Source organism: Hippopotamus amphibius, chromosome X (genome assembly GCF_030028045.1).
Source record: "Hippopotamus amphibius kiboko isolate mHipAmp2 chromosome X, mHipAmp2.hap2, whole genome shotgun sequence".
NCBI lineage: Eukaryota > Metazoa > Chordata > Mammalia > Artiodactyla > Hippopotamidae > Hippopotamus > Hippopotamus amphibius.
The window spans coordinates 2,654,267-2,668,276 of record NC_080203.1 but is presented as its reverse complement, the minus strand read 5'-3'; the positions used below and the strand labels follow the sequence as shown (position 1 = coordinate 2,668,276).

The 14,010-nt window shown below is 56.7% G+C and overlaps 1 protein-coding gene, 2 long non-coding RNA genes and 1 other non-coding gene across 5 annotated transcripts; 2 read left to right on the top strand and 2 right to left on the bottom strand.

Annotated features, from left to right (window-relative positions):
- Window positions 1-1,894: 1,894 nt before the first annotated feature.
- LOC130842466 (uncharacterized) lies at window positions 1,895-3,385 on the bottom strand. Its single transcript, XR_009050444.1, has 3 exons — window positions 3,175-3,385; window positions 2,836-3,036; window positions 1,895-2,716 (listed from the first exon to the last, which is right to left on the bottom strand). It is a non-coding gene; the product is annotated as an uncharacterized LOC130842466 (long non-coding RNA).
- A 3,132-nt stretch (window positions 3,386-6,517) lies between these two features.
- Window positions 6,518-11,135, bottom strand: LOC130841661 (uncharacterized). The gene is made up of 3 exons (XR_009050256.1): window positions 10,365-11,135; window positions 8,895-8,984; window positions 6,518-6,712 (listed from the first exon to the last, which is right to left on the bottom strand). It is a non-coding gene; the product is annotated as an uncharacterized LOC130841661 (long non-coding RNA).
- A 152-nt stretch (window positions 11,136-11,287) lies between these two features.
- RPL10 (ribosomal protein L10) lies at window positions 11,288-14,006 on the top strand. Of its 2 annotated transcripts, none has more exons than XM_057717881.1 (7): window positions 11,288-11,359; window positions 11,446-11,491; window positions 12,349-12,407; window positions 12,498-12,605; window positions 12,835-12,973; window positions 13,545-13,707; window positions 13,795-14,006. In XM_057717881.1, exons 2-7 carry the CDS (start codon window positions 11,469-11,471, stop codon window positions 13,945-13,947), a joined length of 645 nt encoding a protein of 214 aa, XP_057573864.1. In that variant the 5' UTR covers window positions 11,288-11,359; window positions 11,446-11,468; the 3' UTR covers window positions 13,948-14,006. The 2 variants fall into 2 exon arrangements, with proteins under 2 accessions (XP_057573864.1, XP_057573865.1); XM_057717882.1 differs by having other exon boundaries at window positions 11,307-11,359; window positions 12,485-12,605.
- On the top strand, window positions 13,366-13,500 carry LOC130842757 (small nucleolar RNA SNORA70). The gene has a single exon (XR_009050551.1). It is a non-coding gene; the product is annotated as a small nucleolar RNA SNORA70 (small nucleolar RNA).
- Window positions 14,007-14,010: the final 4 nt, after the last annotated feature.

Sequence of the window (14,010 nt, the reverse complement as noted above, 5' to 3'; positions counted from 1 at the left end):
ACCGCGGCCCCGAGGCCAGGCCCGGCAAGCATGGCCTCGGGCTCTGCTTCCGCTCCTGGGAAGGAGACCGAGAGCCCGGCTCTCCCGAAACCCATTGTCCTGGGGTTCAAGAAGTACATGGCAGCCTCGGACCGGGCCGGGAGCTGTCGCCAAGGGCCCCGGCGTTGCCCGGCAGCGAGAGCCAACAGGAAAGGCACTCACCGCCCACAGAACCTGCATGACAAATGCAGAGCCACCAAGCTTGTCATCAGGAAGTCACGTCTGAGCCCCAGACAAGAAGGATGGGGCGGGCATGTCTCCTTTGGCCACAGTGGGAGCTCCTTCCTGGGACCAAAGGGACACTCAGCTGCCACCCCAGGCTGGCGCCTGCCACTGCTGAACCACCAGAGCCCAGCCCGGGGCTACCTGGCACGGTCATTGAAGAAAAGGGGCTCGTCAGCCTGCACCCCCACAACGGGGCCCACCCCTCTCTACTCCCTGCCCCTACCCACTTGCCAGCTGCACGGCGGGAGGCTGGAGGGGAGGGGAACGAGAGGTGGAGGGCCTGCACCTATGGGCAGAGAGAGGCCACCCCGGCCTCAGGCAAGGTAGCTGCCCCCCGCCGCCCAGCCCACTGGGAAGGAGATGGGGTCGGGGCAGGACTGAGCCACTGGGTGGGGACCTTGGAGGTCGGAGAGCACTGGGGCCCAGGCCTGGGTGCGGACTTACACGGCCCTGGCAGTGGATGGGCTGCTGAAATGAGAAAGAGCTTCCTGCCCCCGTGCCCAGGGCTGCACAGCTAGCTGGGACTGCCACCAGGACTGCAAACTCCTGGGCAGAGGGCACACAGCGCGGGCTTTGGGGGCCATGCTGGGGCTCTGACACATGTCCTTTCTTTCTCTGGCTTCCTGTGTGTTCCGTCTGCAACCATTTAAAGGTGAAAAGCCACCCTCTGTCCTTACAAACACAGGCCCTGCCTGCCCTGGTCCCGGGCTGGAACCTGCCACCCCCGCTCAGACAAAGGACACATTCCTGAGGGGCCTGTGTGGACCAGGAGTCCCGCACCCAGGTTCAGGAGCAAGGACGCCCCTCGCAGCCTTCTCCCTCGCCGTGCACGGGGACCACCTATGCCCGAGCGGGTACCGTTTCCTCCTCCACTGTTCCTGCGTTCCCCTGTGTGGCCCACAAAAACACAGCAGAGGGGAGGGAGTGTCACTTCAACATGATGTGATTAGAGAAACACTGTGGTCTCGATCCTGGGGCTGCTCTGTCTCTCTGAGATCGCTGGCTCGGAGCAGCCCCAGGGAGCGGCCCGGTGGGGAGGCCCGAGGCCCCTGCCACAGCCACGAGAGCCATCTTGGAAGCAGAGCCTGCCCCGACCCAGCGCCACACCCCAGGCAGACCAGGTGGCTGTGGCCCCGGCGGATGCCTTGACTGCAGCCTGTGATGGACCCCAAGCCAGAATCCCCCAGCCAAGCCTTCTAGAATCCTGTCCTTCAGACACTTGGGAGATTACGAGCCTCGGCTGCATTAAGGTGCTACGATTGCGGTGATCTGTTATGCAGCAACCGGTAACCAATACACGATGATTTTAAACGGAGAAGACCACTCCAAGTCAGTCGGAAACAAACACACAAACTGACGCGAAACCCCAGAAGCCGTCAGGAAAAGCCTGGAAAGTCTGATGATGACACAAACACTAAAATCGTATGCCTGGCCAAACACAAACTCCAAACCGCAAAGTCAAGAGACAAGTGACAAAGCAGGGGAAAAAATAGCAGCAAGACGTGACTCAGGGCTCATATCATTAACATATAGAGAGCTTGAACCAGTCAACAAGGAAAGCCCAACGACCCAAAGGACAAGGGGGTGCAGGAGGGGACCTCGGAAAATGCAAGCCAAAGGCTACCCCCCGGCCCCCACCCCGGTCAGATCCCAAAGCCAGAACGTGCTCGGGTGCTGGGGTCCCAGAGCTGCTGGTTCCGGGCACACATGGCGACTGGTGACTGGCATTGCATTTGTTCTGCGGCTCCAACTGGAAGGCGGGCCATCCTGGAGCCCAACAAAGACCAGCCACCACAGACTGGCCGAAGCAGTGGGTGGTGGCGCTGGGCGTCGAGCAGGTCTGGCCAGCATCACCCAGGAGCCGGGAGATCCTCTTGGTGGTGAGGGACGTTTGGCAGGAAAGCAGGCAGTGGCTTCCCACCAGCTAGAGAGGGCTGGCCGCACCCACAGACCAGACAACTGTCAGGGCAGTTCCCGGGCAGACAACCCCCTTTCGGGTCTCCGCGTTCCCCCAAATCCACACTCTTGGTCTCAGGGCCCGTGTTCCTTTCCCATCCCCGAGCTTGGCGTTCGGGTCTTTTTCCTCTGCCTCATCGGAGAGTTCTTCCCATGCCCACGCCCAGGCCTCCGCCCCTCCCTCCTAAGTGTCCAGATGTTATCAGCCCCAGTCGGGGAACTGTTGCGGGAACTGCTGAACACCTACGCAAACCTGACACCTGATCCTGCCGAGGCTGTGGACCACATCCTCAGGCAGGGAAGGGTGATGGCTGCTCAATGGGAAGCCCCAGATCTCGCGAGAGCCGGCACCCTCCTGGCGTTTCCCAGACCCCCGGGGACCCTGCAGAGGAGCCAGTCTGGGGCAGGGCAGGGGGCACACACCCAGGAGTCTCAGGCCTCTAGAGCAGTGCTTCTCACAGTGCGGTCCCTGGGCCAACAGTAGCAGCAACGTCACCTGGGAATCGTTGGAGTCGCAAAGTCTCAGGCCCCACCCCAGGCGTGCAAGATCAGAGACTCTGGGGTGGGGCCCTGCGACCCCGGGTTTGAATGAGCCCTCCAGGTGTTCTTACGCACCTTCCAGCGTGAGCACCACCACTGGGATGGATGGTTCCTGATCACACCCACTTCTAGAGAAGCCATGAGCTTTCTCTCTCTGCGGGGCTCACCTTGACCTCCCAGGTGAGAGGCAGGCAGGCAGGCAGGCAGGCAGGCACTGATGGCTGCAACCACAAGTTGTTCTGGCGAACAGGCGTGCTTGGGCAGGATTCCTTCCCCCTGGCAAGTGACATGGGGAAGACTGTTACATCGTGCCGTCCTCCCCTCCAGAAGCATGGACAGACACCCCTGGCAGACACCACGTTTCTGGGCCCGGGCCCCGGCCCCGGCTCTGCCCACCTCTCCCTGGATACTAACTGCGTGTGTGTGGAGCGGGGAGCATCTGTGCTTCACAGAGAACCGCCCCAGCCACACTCAGGGGCGCTGGAACACACTGGGCCGGGCAAGGGGTGGGGGTGGCGGTGGCGGGAGGGTGTCAGATTCTGCACCCTGGGAGGCTGGAAGCTCGCAGGAGCCCGGAGCAAGGTCGCCCTCAGAGGCCAGGACTTGGGAGGGGGGCGCAGACGCAGTGACCGTGCCCTCTGCCGTCCCCGTGGGGTCGCCGCCCTCCTGCCCCCTCAGCAGGCCCCCGGGGACCCCCAATACACTGTCCCTGCCCATCTCGAGGGACACACGCCCTCAGGACAGTGGCGGGGGTCCTGCCGGGAGCGGCGGGAGGGGCGCCCGACGGAGCCCTCGAGGTCTCCAGGGGCCTGCACTCGGTGGAGGCTTCTCCTCGGCCTCTCCCCGGGAGAGGGCGCAGACCCCCGGGGATTCGGGGAACGGGGACTCCGGCCCGGCCCAGGACCCAGAGGGGCGGGAGGCGGAGTCCGGGGGAGGAGGGCGGTGACGAGGAGGCCGGGGCATGGCCCCGACGCGTCGAGCCCGCCCTGACCGCCCCCGGCTCGTCTCCTCACGTCGCCTCAGAGCGCCCACCGGAAGCCGCGAAGCACCGCCTTCCTGCCCACCCCCTCTGGCTGGCTCCGCCAATGACCAAGCTCGGCTCGTGACGAGCCCCGTCCCCAGGCCGCCGAGGAAACCCAGCCCCTCTGGCGTGACGAGCACCCCTTCAGCCCAATCAGAACGTGCCGGCCGCCTCTCGGCCCCGCCCCCGCGCGCCTAGTCCTCCGGCCGCCGGGCCGCGCGGGCTGCGGGTTGCTGCACGTCCCCGCCGGGGGAGCAGGGACTGTCCGTGCAGAGTCCCGCGAGTGGCGCGGTGTGTGTACACGCTAAGCCCTGCTTTTTGGTGTGAACTTGTATTCTGAAGGAGTTAAGTTCACAGGAAGTTACACGGAAAAGTCCAAGAGGCCGGAGCCCCTCCCGCAGTTCCCCCAGCGTCAGCCTGCTGCACAGCTAGTGGGACCGCACACCAGGAGCTGGCATTGGTGCCAGCGGAGAGCTGCTCCGGGTATTATCCGTGTGTGTGTGTGTGTGTAGACTCAGGTGACCCCCGCTGCCATCAAGGGGACAGCTCGTCCCCTCACAAGGATCTTTCCTGTAGACCTTTCATAGCCACAGCCCCCTCCCTCCTCCTCCCAACCCTTGGCAACCGGAATTCTGTTCTCAGCTCTGTAATTTGGTCATCTGAAGACCGTTACATAGGGACTTCCCTGGCGGTCCAGTGGTTAGGACTCCCCGCTCTCACTGCCAAGGGCCCGGGTTCCATCCCTGCTCGGAGAGCTAGGGTCCCCAAGGGGGGAAATAAAAACGTTACATAAAGGGAGCCACGCAGTTTGTACCCTAGGGTGGGCTTTTTGTCACTCACACGCTGCCCTTGAGATCCATCCATGCGAATGGCTGCAGGTGTCAGTAGTCAGTTCCTGCTTTGTATTGCTAGCTGTCGTCCTTGGCGTGGGTCAGCCACAGTTTGCTCAGGCCTTCACCCTTCACCCACTGAAGGACATGTTGCCCGTTCCCACTTTTAGCCTTCTGCAAATAAATCTGCTAGGAACATTCGGGTACAGGTTTCCCTGTGGTCTGACGTTTCCATTTCTTTGGCAGGCATGGCCAACAGCGCAACTGCTGGGTCCTAAGGAGGTGGATGTTCAGCCTTAGAAGAAACTGCCAATTCGCCTTCCACGGTGGCCGGCCCATTTTACATTACCACCCCGCATATTTTTAAAGCACATAATTGAAAATCTTTACAAAACATTATTTTAAGCAAGACTGTTGTTAGCAATTCTGTTTCTCACTTCCAACTATATTCTTCTATGCAATCACCAACATAGTTACTCACACAGTTTTAAAACACACACCCTGTACGTTCAATTGTGATGTTCTCTTAACTAGCAATAACATATCTTCGAAATCTTCCCTGTCAGTACACAAAGCTCTAGCTCATTTCTTCTCTGGCCACACGGTATTCGATACAATACATGTACTATAATTTACATATTAAATCCCCAACGGATGTACTTTTTTACCTTTTCCCTTCTTTTTTTTTTTTTTCTTCTGCTCCCAGCTCTGTATGTGTGTCAATCTCATCCTAGAATAATCACCTCTTAGTGTAACTGCCAGGACAAAACCTATGTGCAGGGACTTCCTAGGTGGCACAGTGGTTAAGAATCTGCCTGCCAATGCAGGAGACGTGGGTTCGATCCCTGCTCCGGGAAGATCCCACATGCCACGGAGCAGCTATGTCCGTGTGCCACAACTATTGAGCCTGCGCTCTAGAGCCCGTGAGCACAACTCTTGAGCCCATGTGCCGCAGCTATTGAAGCCCACGCGCCTAGAGCCCGTGCTCTGCAACAAGAGAAGCCATGGCAACGAGGAGCCCGCGCACCATGATGAAGAGTAGCCCCTGCTCGCTGCAACTAGAGAAAGCCCGTGTGCAGCAATGAAGACCGACCCAACGCAGCCAGTAAATTAATTAATTAATTAAAACTATGTTTTCAAAAGTCCTTTAAAAAGAAAACCTATGGGCATTTACAATTTTAATGGACGCTATGTAAGTGCCTCGCCCAAAGACCCTGCTCGTCATACACTAGGGCTGTTCGTCCTTTGTCCCATGTGTTGCAGATATTTTCCCTCAGTCTGTCTCTCATCTTGAAAGACTAGGCTGGCCGGGTTGGGCTGTCAAGAAGTTATACAGTTTTATATGACCAAATTTCTTAAACTCTCAATGGATGATTTCTGGGTTCTGCATCTTGGGCACAATGGCCTCCTCCCACATGTGAGGAGAGTGATGCGACTCGGGGCAGGATTTCTGAGTCCCCACCACCAGTTCCTCGTGGACCCAGGCCAGCAGGTCAGCCTGCCGTCCCACTCACTGTGTGTGTGCGCACAGGCGTGTGCGCGCCAGCACGGGGGCCGGTGGGTGGTGGGGTGTTTGTCACATGACCCCACGCTGTGTAGGCTGGGACTGGAGGCAGTGCCTCTCAGACACCCAGCCCCTGCCCTCCGGGGATGCCAGTCCAGGTGGTGAGAGAGACCAGGAAACCTGTAATGAGGAGGGTTTAGTTCTATTCTTTAAGCGCATGGGTGGCCCGCCGGTGAAGGAGGGAGATCCATGGGGAAAGCGCAGATGGAATCAGTGGGGTGGGTGGGGCCGAGGCTGGGGCTGGGAGAGGAGCTGCGGGCTGGCTTTCCAACGGGCTCGGAGTTAATGGGCCGCAGACGGTGAGAGAGCAGAACTGAGAATCTGCTTAAAACCAGCGCTCTTGAAAGGTCAGCTGCACAGTGAAAAGGAAGGACAGGGCTGTAAAGACAAGTGCGTCCAGCAGCTTCCCTGGTGGTCCACTGGGTAGAACTCTGCGCTCCCAATGCAAGGGGCCCCAAGTTCGATCCCTGGTCCGGGAACCAGATCCCACATGCAGCAGTGAAGATCCCGCCTGCTGCAACGGAGACCCATCGCTGCCTAAATAAATAAATATGAGTCATTTTTAAAAAATTAAATAAAAAAGTGGGTCCATCCCAGCCCGGGTCTGAGTGAGCAGAAGAGCCCCCCACCTCATCGTCCACACACACACAGGGGCTGCCTCCCCCACTGCCGCAGGCAGAAGGGCTTCAGTGAGCCGCAGGCTGAGAGAGAACACCCCCCCCCACTCCCCAACGTGGTAGTACTGCTGGGCTCCCGGCAGAGACACTCCCTGGAAGGGGACACCTCACCCCCGGCTTCCCCCTCACTACTCCCAGAGGCCCAGCTAAAGATGGCTCAGCAATCTCAAATCGAAGACACCGCCCACCCTCATGGAACGTTGGCAGGTCCGTCAAAAAGAGGACTGGCGTTGTCAGCGTCCCCAGCGCATCCCTGTCAGAGGCCTGATAATATAGTTTTCAGTGGGGGCTGCAAGTGTCTGCTACGTGCCTGGACTCGTCCACCCCAGCCTCGTGGCGGCCCTAGGAGGTTGGGAGCATGTCAGCCCATTCTGCAGGTGAGCAAATGAGCAAACACAACACAGAAGGGTTGAGTAGCTTGTTCGGAATCACTAGCTAGCAGCTGGCTGAGGCGAGGTGGGGGTCAAGGACACTGGCCTCTAAGCCTGCCCGCCTTGTTCGGGCTAGGCTCTACATCTGGCTCGCTCCCTCTCAGGGAGGTTCCTGGGGCGTGCGTGTGGCACATCAGCTTGTCCTGATGGCATCGGAGGTGAGGCCTGGTGACTCTCCCCTGGGCCCTGGGCCGGCCCATAAAGGAAGGAGGGTGAGAAAGAGAAACACCTTCTACTCATGTGCTTAATCAGGCGGCCTTTGAAGCACAGACTGACATTACCTTTGGATTCTCATGAGATCAGAGAGCAGTTCTCATGGATATTTACAAATCATCTGCGTTATCGTGACAGAAGGCTACTCCAACTCCCCAAATCGTCAATAGCCTCCGAGACACAAAACAAAGATACCAAAGAAGCAATCAAAAAGGTAAGACCAACTTTTAAAAGCCCAGGCAGATATGAAAAAGAAAAAGAACTTTAGAAATTAAAAACAAAACCACAGCGGGAGGGGACCTCCTAGGTGGCGCCGTGGTTAAGAATCCGCCTGCCTATGCAGGGGACACGGGTTCAAGCCCTGCTCTGGGAAGATTCCACATGCCACGGAGTAACGAAGCCCGTGCGCCACAACTATTGAGCCTGTGCCCTAAGAGCCCGTGAGCCACAACTATTGAAGCCCACGTGCCTAGAGCCTGTGCTGCAGAACAGAAGCCACTACAATGAGCCCCCGCTCACAGCAACTAGAGAAAGCCCGTGTGCAGCAAGGAAGATCCAATGCAGCCAACAAATAAATAAAATAAATACATTTATTAAAAAAAAAAAAAGCCACAGGGTGGTTTCCCCTGTGGCGCAGTGGGTAAGACTCTGTGCTACCAATGCAGGGGCCTGGGTTTGATCCCTGGTCAGGCAACTAGATCCCGCATGCATGCCGCAACTAAGAGTTCGCATGCCACAACTATGCAGCCTGCCTGCTGCAACTAAGACCAGGTGCAAGTCAATCAATCAAGCAATCACTATTTAAATAAATAAATAAATATTTTAAAAATAGATTGAAATAAAAATCTCAACAGATGAATCAAACCACAGATAGATGCCACTGAAGAAGGAACGAGTGACCTGGAAGACAGATGGTGCCTCACAAACCACCTCCTGCCCCTACCCCCCTCTTAGCCGATGCTGTTGCTTCCTCCTTCCCTGAGAAACTGCAGCAGCCCCTCCTCAGAGATCCGGGCTCCCGCCTTCAAGGCCCCTCATCCTGGCTTCTAGGCTTCCGATGACGTCAACCCCCTCCTGTCTTCCCCGGGCTCTGGGGGTGGGGGGCAGCTTCTTCCTGCACTATCTCCGTTCCTCCAGCCCCCCGAGCCCTGAGTAACCAAGGTGGGGGCTCAAGGCTCCACGACCTGTGGGGCCTCACCATTCATCGAGGTCTCCCCTGTGGCTGACTGGGATGAAAGGCCAAGTGCAGCAAGTGCAGCAAGTGCCCCGGGAGCCGGGGCGGCTGCTGCCCTGAAGTGTCGCGGAGGGAACGCTGGGGATCTAGGCTGTGGTGTGTGGTGACTCCAGAGTGTCCCCAGGAGTGCACAGAGAAAAAACCGACAAGATCAGATTCCTTACCTCTCAGCTCAAGTCACACCATGACAGCCACAGCACTTCCATGGCAGCCCTAAAAATTCTCTTCCTCCTGTATCTGCCGGGCTGACGGTGCTGGAAATCAAACACAACAAACACAGGCAAAACCTGCAGCATTGTGCGGGCTGCAGAATCCCAAGGTCAGTTGAATTCCCGGGCTCTCTGTGTTTCTCGTGTGCAAGGTAGGGCACTGGGTGGAGGGGGGACCCTGACACCTAGAATCGGGACATCGGGTTGACCTCAATGGAGGCTGACAAGCGGGATGCCCCCAGTCCCCCGAGCCTCCCTTGTGGGTGGAAGTAGCCTGCCCTCCCGTGTCTGGAAGTAGCCTGCCCTCCCGTGTCTGGGGGGCTGCTGTTCTCTGCCTTGAGGACTGCGTCATCAGCTCGCCTGGCGCCCTTGCAAGGGGACACCCACTGTCCTGCACACCCTCTGCCACCATACCCTGTTGCCATTAGACCCATAACCGGGGCCCAATCACAGCATGATCCAGGGGGACATACACAAAGCCTGACCCTATAGGAAATAGCTCATACATCAATAAATATTTTTGAGACTTCACTAATATATACCAACTGAAATTATTGTAGTAGTAGTTTCTCAGGGTGTTCAACTCAGTAGGTGAGCTGGGCCACTCGATGGGGTGGATTACCTGTTAGAGGTGTATTTACTAGAGGTTCCAGATTGAAAGTATTTGGATGTGCAGCTGGTGTGTAATGTAGCACCTCATGTTCTTGGCTGAGTGAAACGTGGACCTACTACTGATCTGCATTTCATGCGTTTTGATGCCAGAACTGCCCTGACAGGAGGTGGAGGACAGAATCCAAAGGCTTAGGGAGAGAGGAATTTGGGAGACAAGTCATCATATTTGAACTTAACACTCCATCCCCCACAGGTGTTCCAGGGATAGGTCCAGAAAGCAGCTCTTTTTCAGCTAGGCGCTAGGAGAGCCATTAGAGCAGGAAAACTAGCGTCCATGAATATCTCTGAAAGACCACAGTGCCTCTAAGAAGGAAATAGTTGGGCAGCCTGCTACAGTACTGCTTGATGTATATAATCCCAAATCCTCTAGCTCTGGGAGCAAAAATCTGACTTGAGATGCCCCCATGGAGAGTCACATCTTCTCACCCATTTTCCAGACCCAGAGCCACCTGATGGAAGGGGAGACTGTGTTCCCTGGGAAGGACCCTGCAGCACTGCTGGAAGTGCACACTGCAATTATCCCCAAGCCTTCCTAGAGGACCAATTCGCTAAAGTGACAGGTTGTCCTGGAGAAGAACAGGTGTGCCACCTGTCAAGTGACATGGGGAAGACTGTTACCTTCCTGCTGTCCCCACCTCTAGAAGTGTAGGCACCTCTGGCGGACACTTAAGATCCCTGCTGGTATGAGCACTAGCTCTGCACACTTCTCTGGATACTATTCTTGGGCGGGCGGGGGAAGGATCCGTGCTTTACCTTAAAACATCTCAGAGGGATACTCAGGAGGCACTAGAATTCAGTGGGCGGGGAAAGAACAGTGTGTGGGGATGGGTGCCACATTCTGGGCCCTGGGAGGCTGGAAACTCCCAGGAGTAGATTAATGCAGTTCTCAGAGGCCAGGACTGGGGCGCAGCCGGAGGAGTGACAGTGCTCCTTTGCCATCTGGGTGGGGTCACCAACTTCCTCTTCCCCAAATCACCCTGGGGAGCACAACGTCCCTTTTCTCTGCCGGGCCAGGGTGGGCCCAGCGGTGCTCATGGGGTCTCCTGAGCCCTGGATCTTGGTAGTGGCTTTTTCTTGGCCTTTCTCGCGGGAGGGCGCAGAGCACCTGGGTCGGCAGGGTCTCCAGGGTAGGCGGACTTGGCGTACAGCTCGCTAACAAGTGGGCTCGGGACTCTTCAGTTAGGGCGGGGGCGGGGGTGGGGGGCGCGCCTCCCGCTCCGGCCTCCCGGACGACAAAGGAAGGCGGGCTAAACCTCCAACAGGGCGCGACGCTGCCGGGCTATGGAGCGCAGGAGAAGGCTCCGAGGGCTTGTCCCGGGCTCCACCATGCCCGGGAACACACGCGCGGCCGTCGTGAGCTCCACTCGGGGGATATTTTCCTTCCTTCAACTCTAAGAACAAAGGTCTTTCATAGTTACGGCAAAGCCTCCAGCAAGCGTTCTACGCCCAAGATGGCCATCCGGAAGCTGGCTTCTCTCGCAGATGTGGCGAAGCCCCATTCGCCAGCCGGCCTCCCGCGGTAGTGGGGGGGTCTAGCCGTCTCCCCACTCTGCGCATGTGCGCAGCCACGCCCGCACGCAGGCGCAGAGCACCTCTGCCTCTATGGTCCGGAAGTCTGACAGAGCGTCTACCCGCCATCTCCCGGACTCTATGGTTCCTACGCGTGAAGATTAGACCGCCTATATAAGGCATGCGCAGGCGTGGGAGCGCCTCTTTCCCTTCGGCGCGGTGAGTCGTCGCAGGTTCCGGTTAGTGCGGTACCCTTGCCATTTTTCCTTCCCTAGATTGAGGCCTGTCTTCGACTGCTCTTCCGACTTTGTCTGTTTCGTTGCAGCCAGTGAAGATCCTGGTGTCGCCATGGGCCGCCGCCCCGCCCGGTGGTGAGTGCTTAGTCCGTGCTGTTTCGGTGTTGGGAAAAGGGAGGGAGAACGGCATTTGGCTGCTAAAAGCAACCGTGGGGTGGGGTCCCTCTAGTGCGGCTTTCCTGTTCTGGGAACGGAATCCGCATATTGCCCAAGATCTCCCAGGTCGGCTTAGGTTTTTTTTATACCATTTGTTTTTATAAATTAACGCCAGTATTTATCCCTTCCCCGTTTATGTTGGAGTGGCTGGTTGGCCCAGGTCTGCATATGTTGGCCCTAGTTTAGGGCTACGAGCGACGTCCGCCTTGCATCCTGCCCTCTGATCTGAAAGTTCGCTGCCTAAATTAGGCTCGATGCCTTCTCGGGGCCTTTGTGTGCTATCCGCGTCTGTTTTTCAAGCGACGTGTGGTGTGGGCTCCTTGGACGCCAAGGGCCGTCCCGGAAAAGCGGGTTCAGCCCCCTTGCGTGCCCTGCAGGGGGCGCCTGGAGACCTTCACGTGGCTTGGAAGCTGACTTAATGCCACGTGCGCAAAGGTCTTTAGGTGGTTGTCATGAACTGTGCTACTTTTATGCGGTATTTAAACTGAGGAAGTCCGTTTCAGAATGTTAGCTTTATAGGAAGTTTAAAAAAAAACAGGGGGTGGAGAATGGTATTTTTTTTCTTTTATAAGCTCCTAGCATGGGTGACCTAACTTCTGCCCACATTTTGCTTTAGCTCCAATTTCCAGGAATGGAGAATAAGCTTAGAGATTGATGTGCGTTATCTCTCCCTTTCCCAACCCCTCTTTGGTCGTAAATTGAGAAAGCACAGGAGGTGTCTATTGTGGAGTTCATTTGTGAACCCCTGCTAACCTGGGTTCCCCCCACCCCCGCAGTTACAGGTATTGTAAGAACAAGCCGTACCCAAAGTCTCGCTTCTGCCGAGGTGTCCCTGGTAAGTAGTTGGAAAGCTCCCAAGCTGGTTTGGCTGCATTGACCCAGTTGCTTATGGCACACCCACGCACTAAACAGAAGTTTTTTTCAGATGCTAAGATCCGCATCTTTGACTTGGGGCGGAAGAAGGCAAAAGTGGATGAGTTCCCCCTCTGTGGACACATGGTGTCAGATGAGTATGAGCAGCTCTCCTCTGAAGGTGAGGCAGGTTTCCTTGTTAATCATTCCTGGTCCCTGGTGTGTGCTCTCCCAGCCAGGCCTAGAACTCACTGCACTGGAATTATCAGGTTATTAATCACAAACACCAATCAGGAGCCTCTTTACTGAAGTCATCCAACCAATACAGATGTTCCCAGAGAACGTGGGAAATGCTTCTCTGCCATTTTGTCTCAGTCTGCTGCCTGTTCTCCCTTCCCCCACCCCCATAGCCCTGGAGGCTGCCCGTATTTGTGCCAACAAGTACATGGTAAAAAGCTGTGGCAAAGATGGTTTTCACATCCGAGTGCGGCTCCACCCCTTCCACGTCATCCGCATCAACAAGATGTTGTCCTGTGCTGGAGCTGACAGGTGAGCTGGCTCCTGAGTCTCCTGGCCTTTTCAGATGTTTTCCAATATCTTAAAGCCTCTAGGTTGGGCTTGATGTTTTTCATCAGCCAGGGCAGAGGTGGCCCCACAAAGATTCAACCACCTGTAGCAAAGCCAGGCCAAAGGGCTAGCAAGTGGACTTATGTGGACACTGAACAACCCAGAGTCCCAGAGACAAACACAAAAAGGCTTTATGGCTCTGGGCAACAGGTAGAGGGAGGTGCTTCTGCGGGAGTAGGTCCTCTTGCAGCCTAACGACATAACCTGCAACCGGGCAGGTTGCTGGGGTGGTCACAGGTTGGAAGGCTTTCAGATGAGCCAAATGGCACTGTGCAGGGACTCTAGCTCGTCTGTTTTGGGGTTCTCTGTGTTCCTTGCAGCCAGTTAAGCCGACTGTGCTCTTTTCCCCATGGGGGCCCAGTGTGCAGTGGCTGCAAACAGCAGTGTCCTCGGTAGTGTATGCAGCCTGTTGCCTGTACAGGTTGCCCTAAGGGACCGTGGAGACAGCCCTTTTCCAGGGACATTAATGACTGGCATGCTGTCCCCAATCTAGGCTCCAGACAGGTATGCGTGGTGCCTTCGGAAAGCCCCAGGGCACAGTGGCCAGGGTCCACATTGGCCAAGTCATAATGTCCATCCGCACCAAGCTGCAGAATAAGGAACATGTGATTGAGGCCCTCCGCAGGGCCAAATTCAAGTTCCCTGGCCGCCAGAAGGTAAGGAGTGCTGCAGCCTAGGTCTCACCGTTCCCAGCTCCTGTCCCCAGGCTGTCCTGACTCAGTTAACTGTTTTCATCTCTCTAGATCCACATCTCCAAGAAGTGGGGATTTACTAAGTTTAACGCGGATGAATTTGAAAACATGGTGGCAGAAAAGCGGCTCATCCCGGATGGCTGTGGGGTCAAATACATCCCTAATCGTGGCCCCCTGGACAAATGGCGGGTCCTGCACTCGTGAGAGCCTTTGGTGCTGTCCCCTCCTTACTTGTGCCCATGAATAAATGCTCCTTTTCTGTCCATC

Excerpts from the sequence above, each read along its gene's own strand:
- RPL10 (XM_057717881.1), top strand. The coding sequence starts at position 11,469 with ATGGGCCGCCGCCCCGCCCGGTG. Across the intron at positions 12,408-12,497 it reads CTTCTGCCGAGGTGTCCCTG|ATGCTAAGATCCGCATCTTT; the intron begins GTAAGTAGTTGG and ends AGTTTTTTTCAG. Across the intron at positions 13,708-13,794 it reads AGTTCCCTGGCCGCCAGAAG|ATCCACATCTCCAAGAAGTG; the intron begins GTAAGGAGTGCT and ends TCATCTCTCTAG.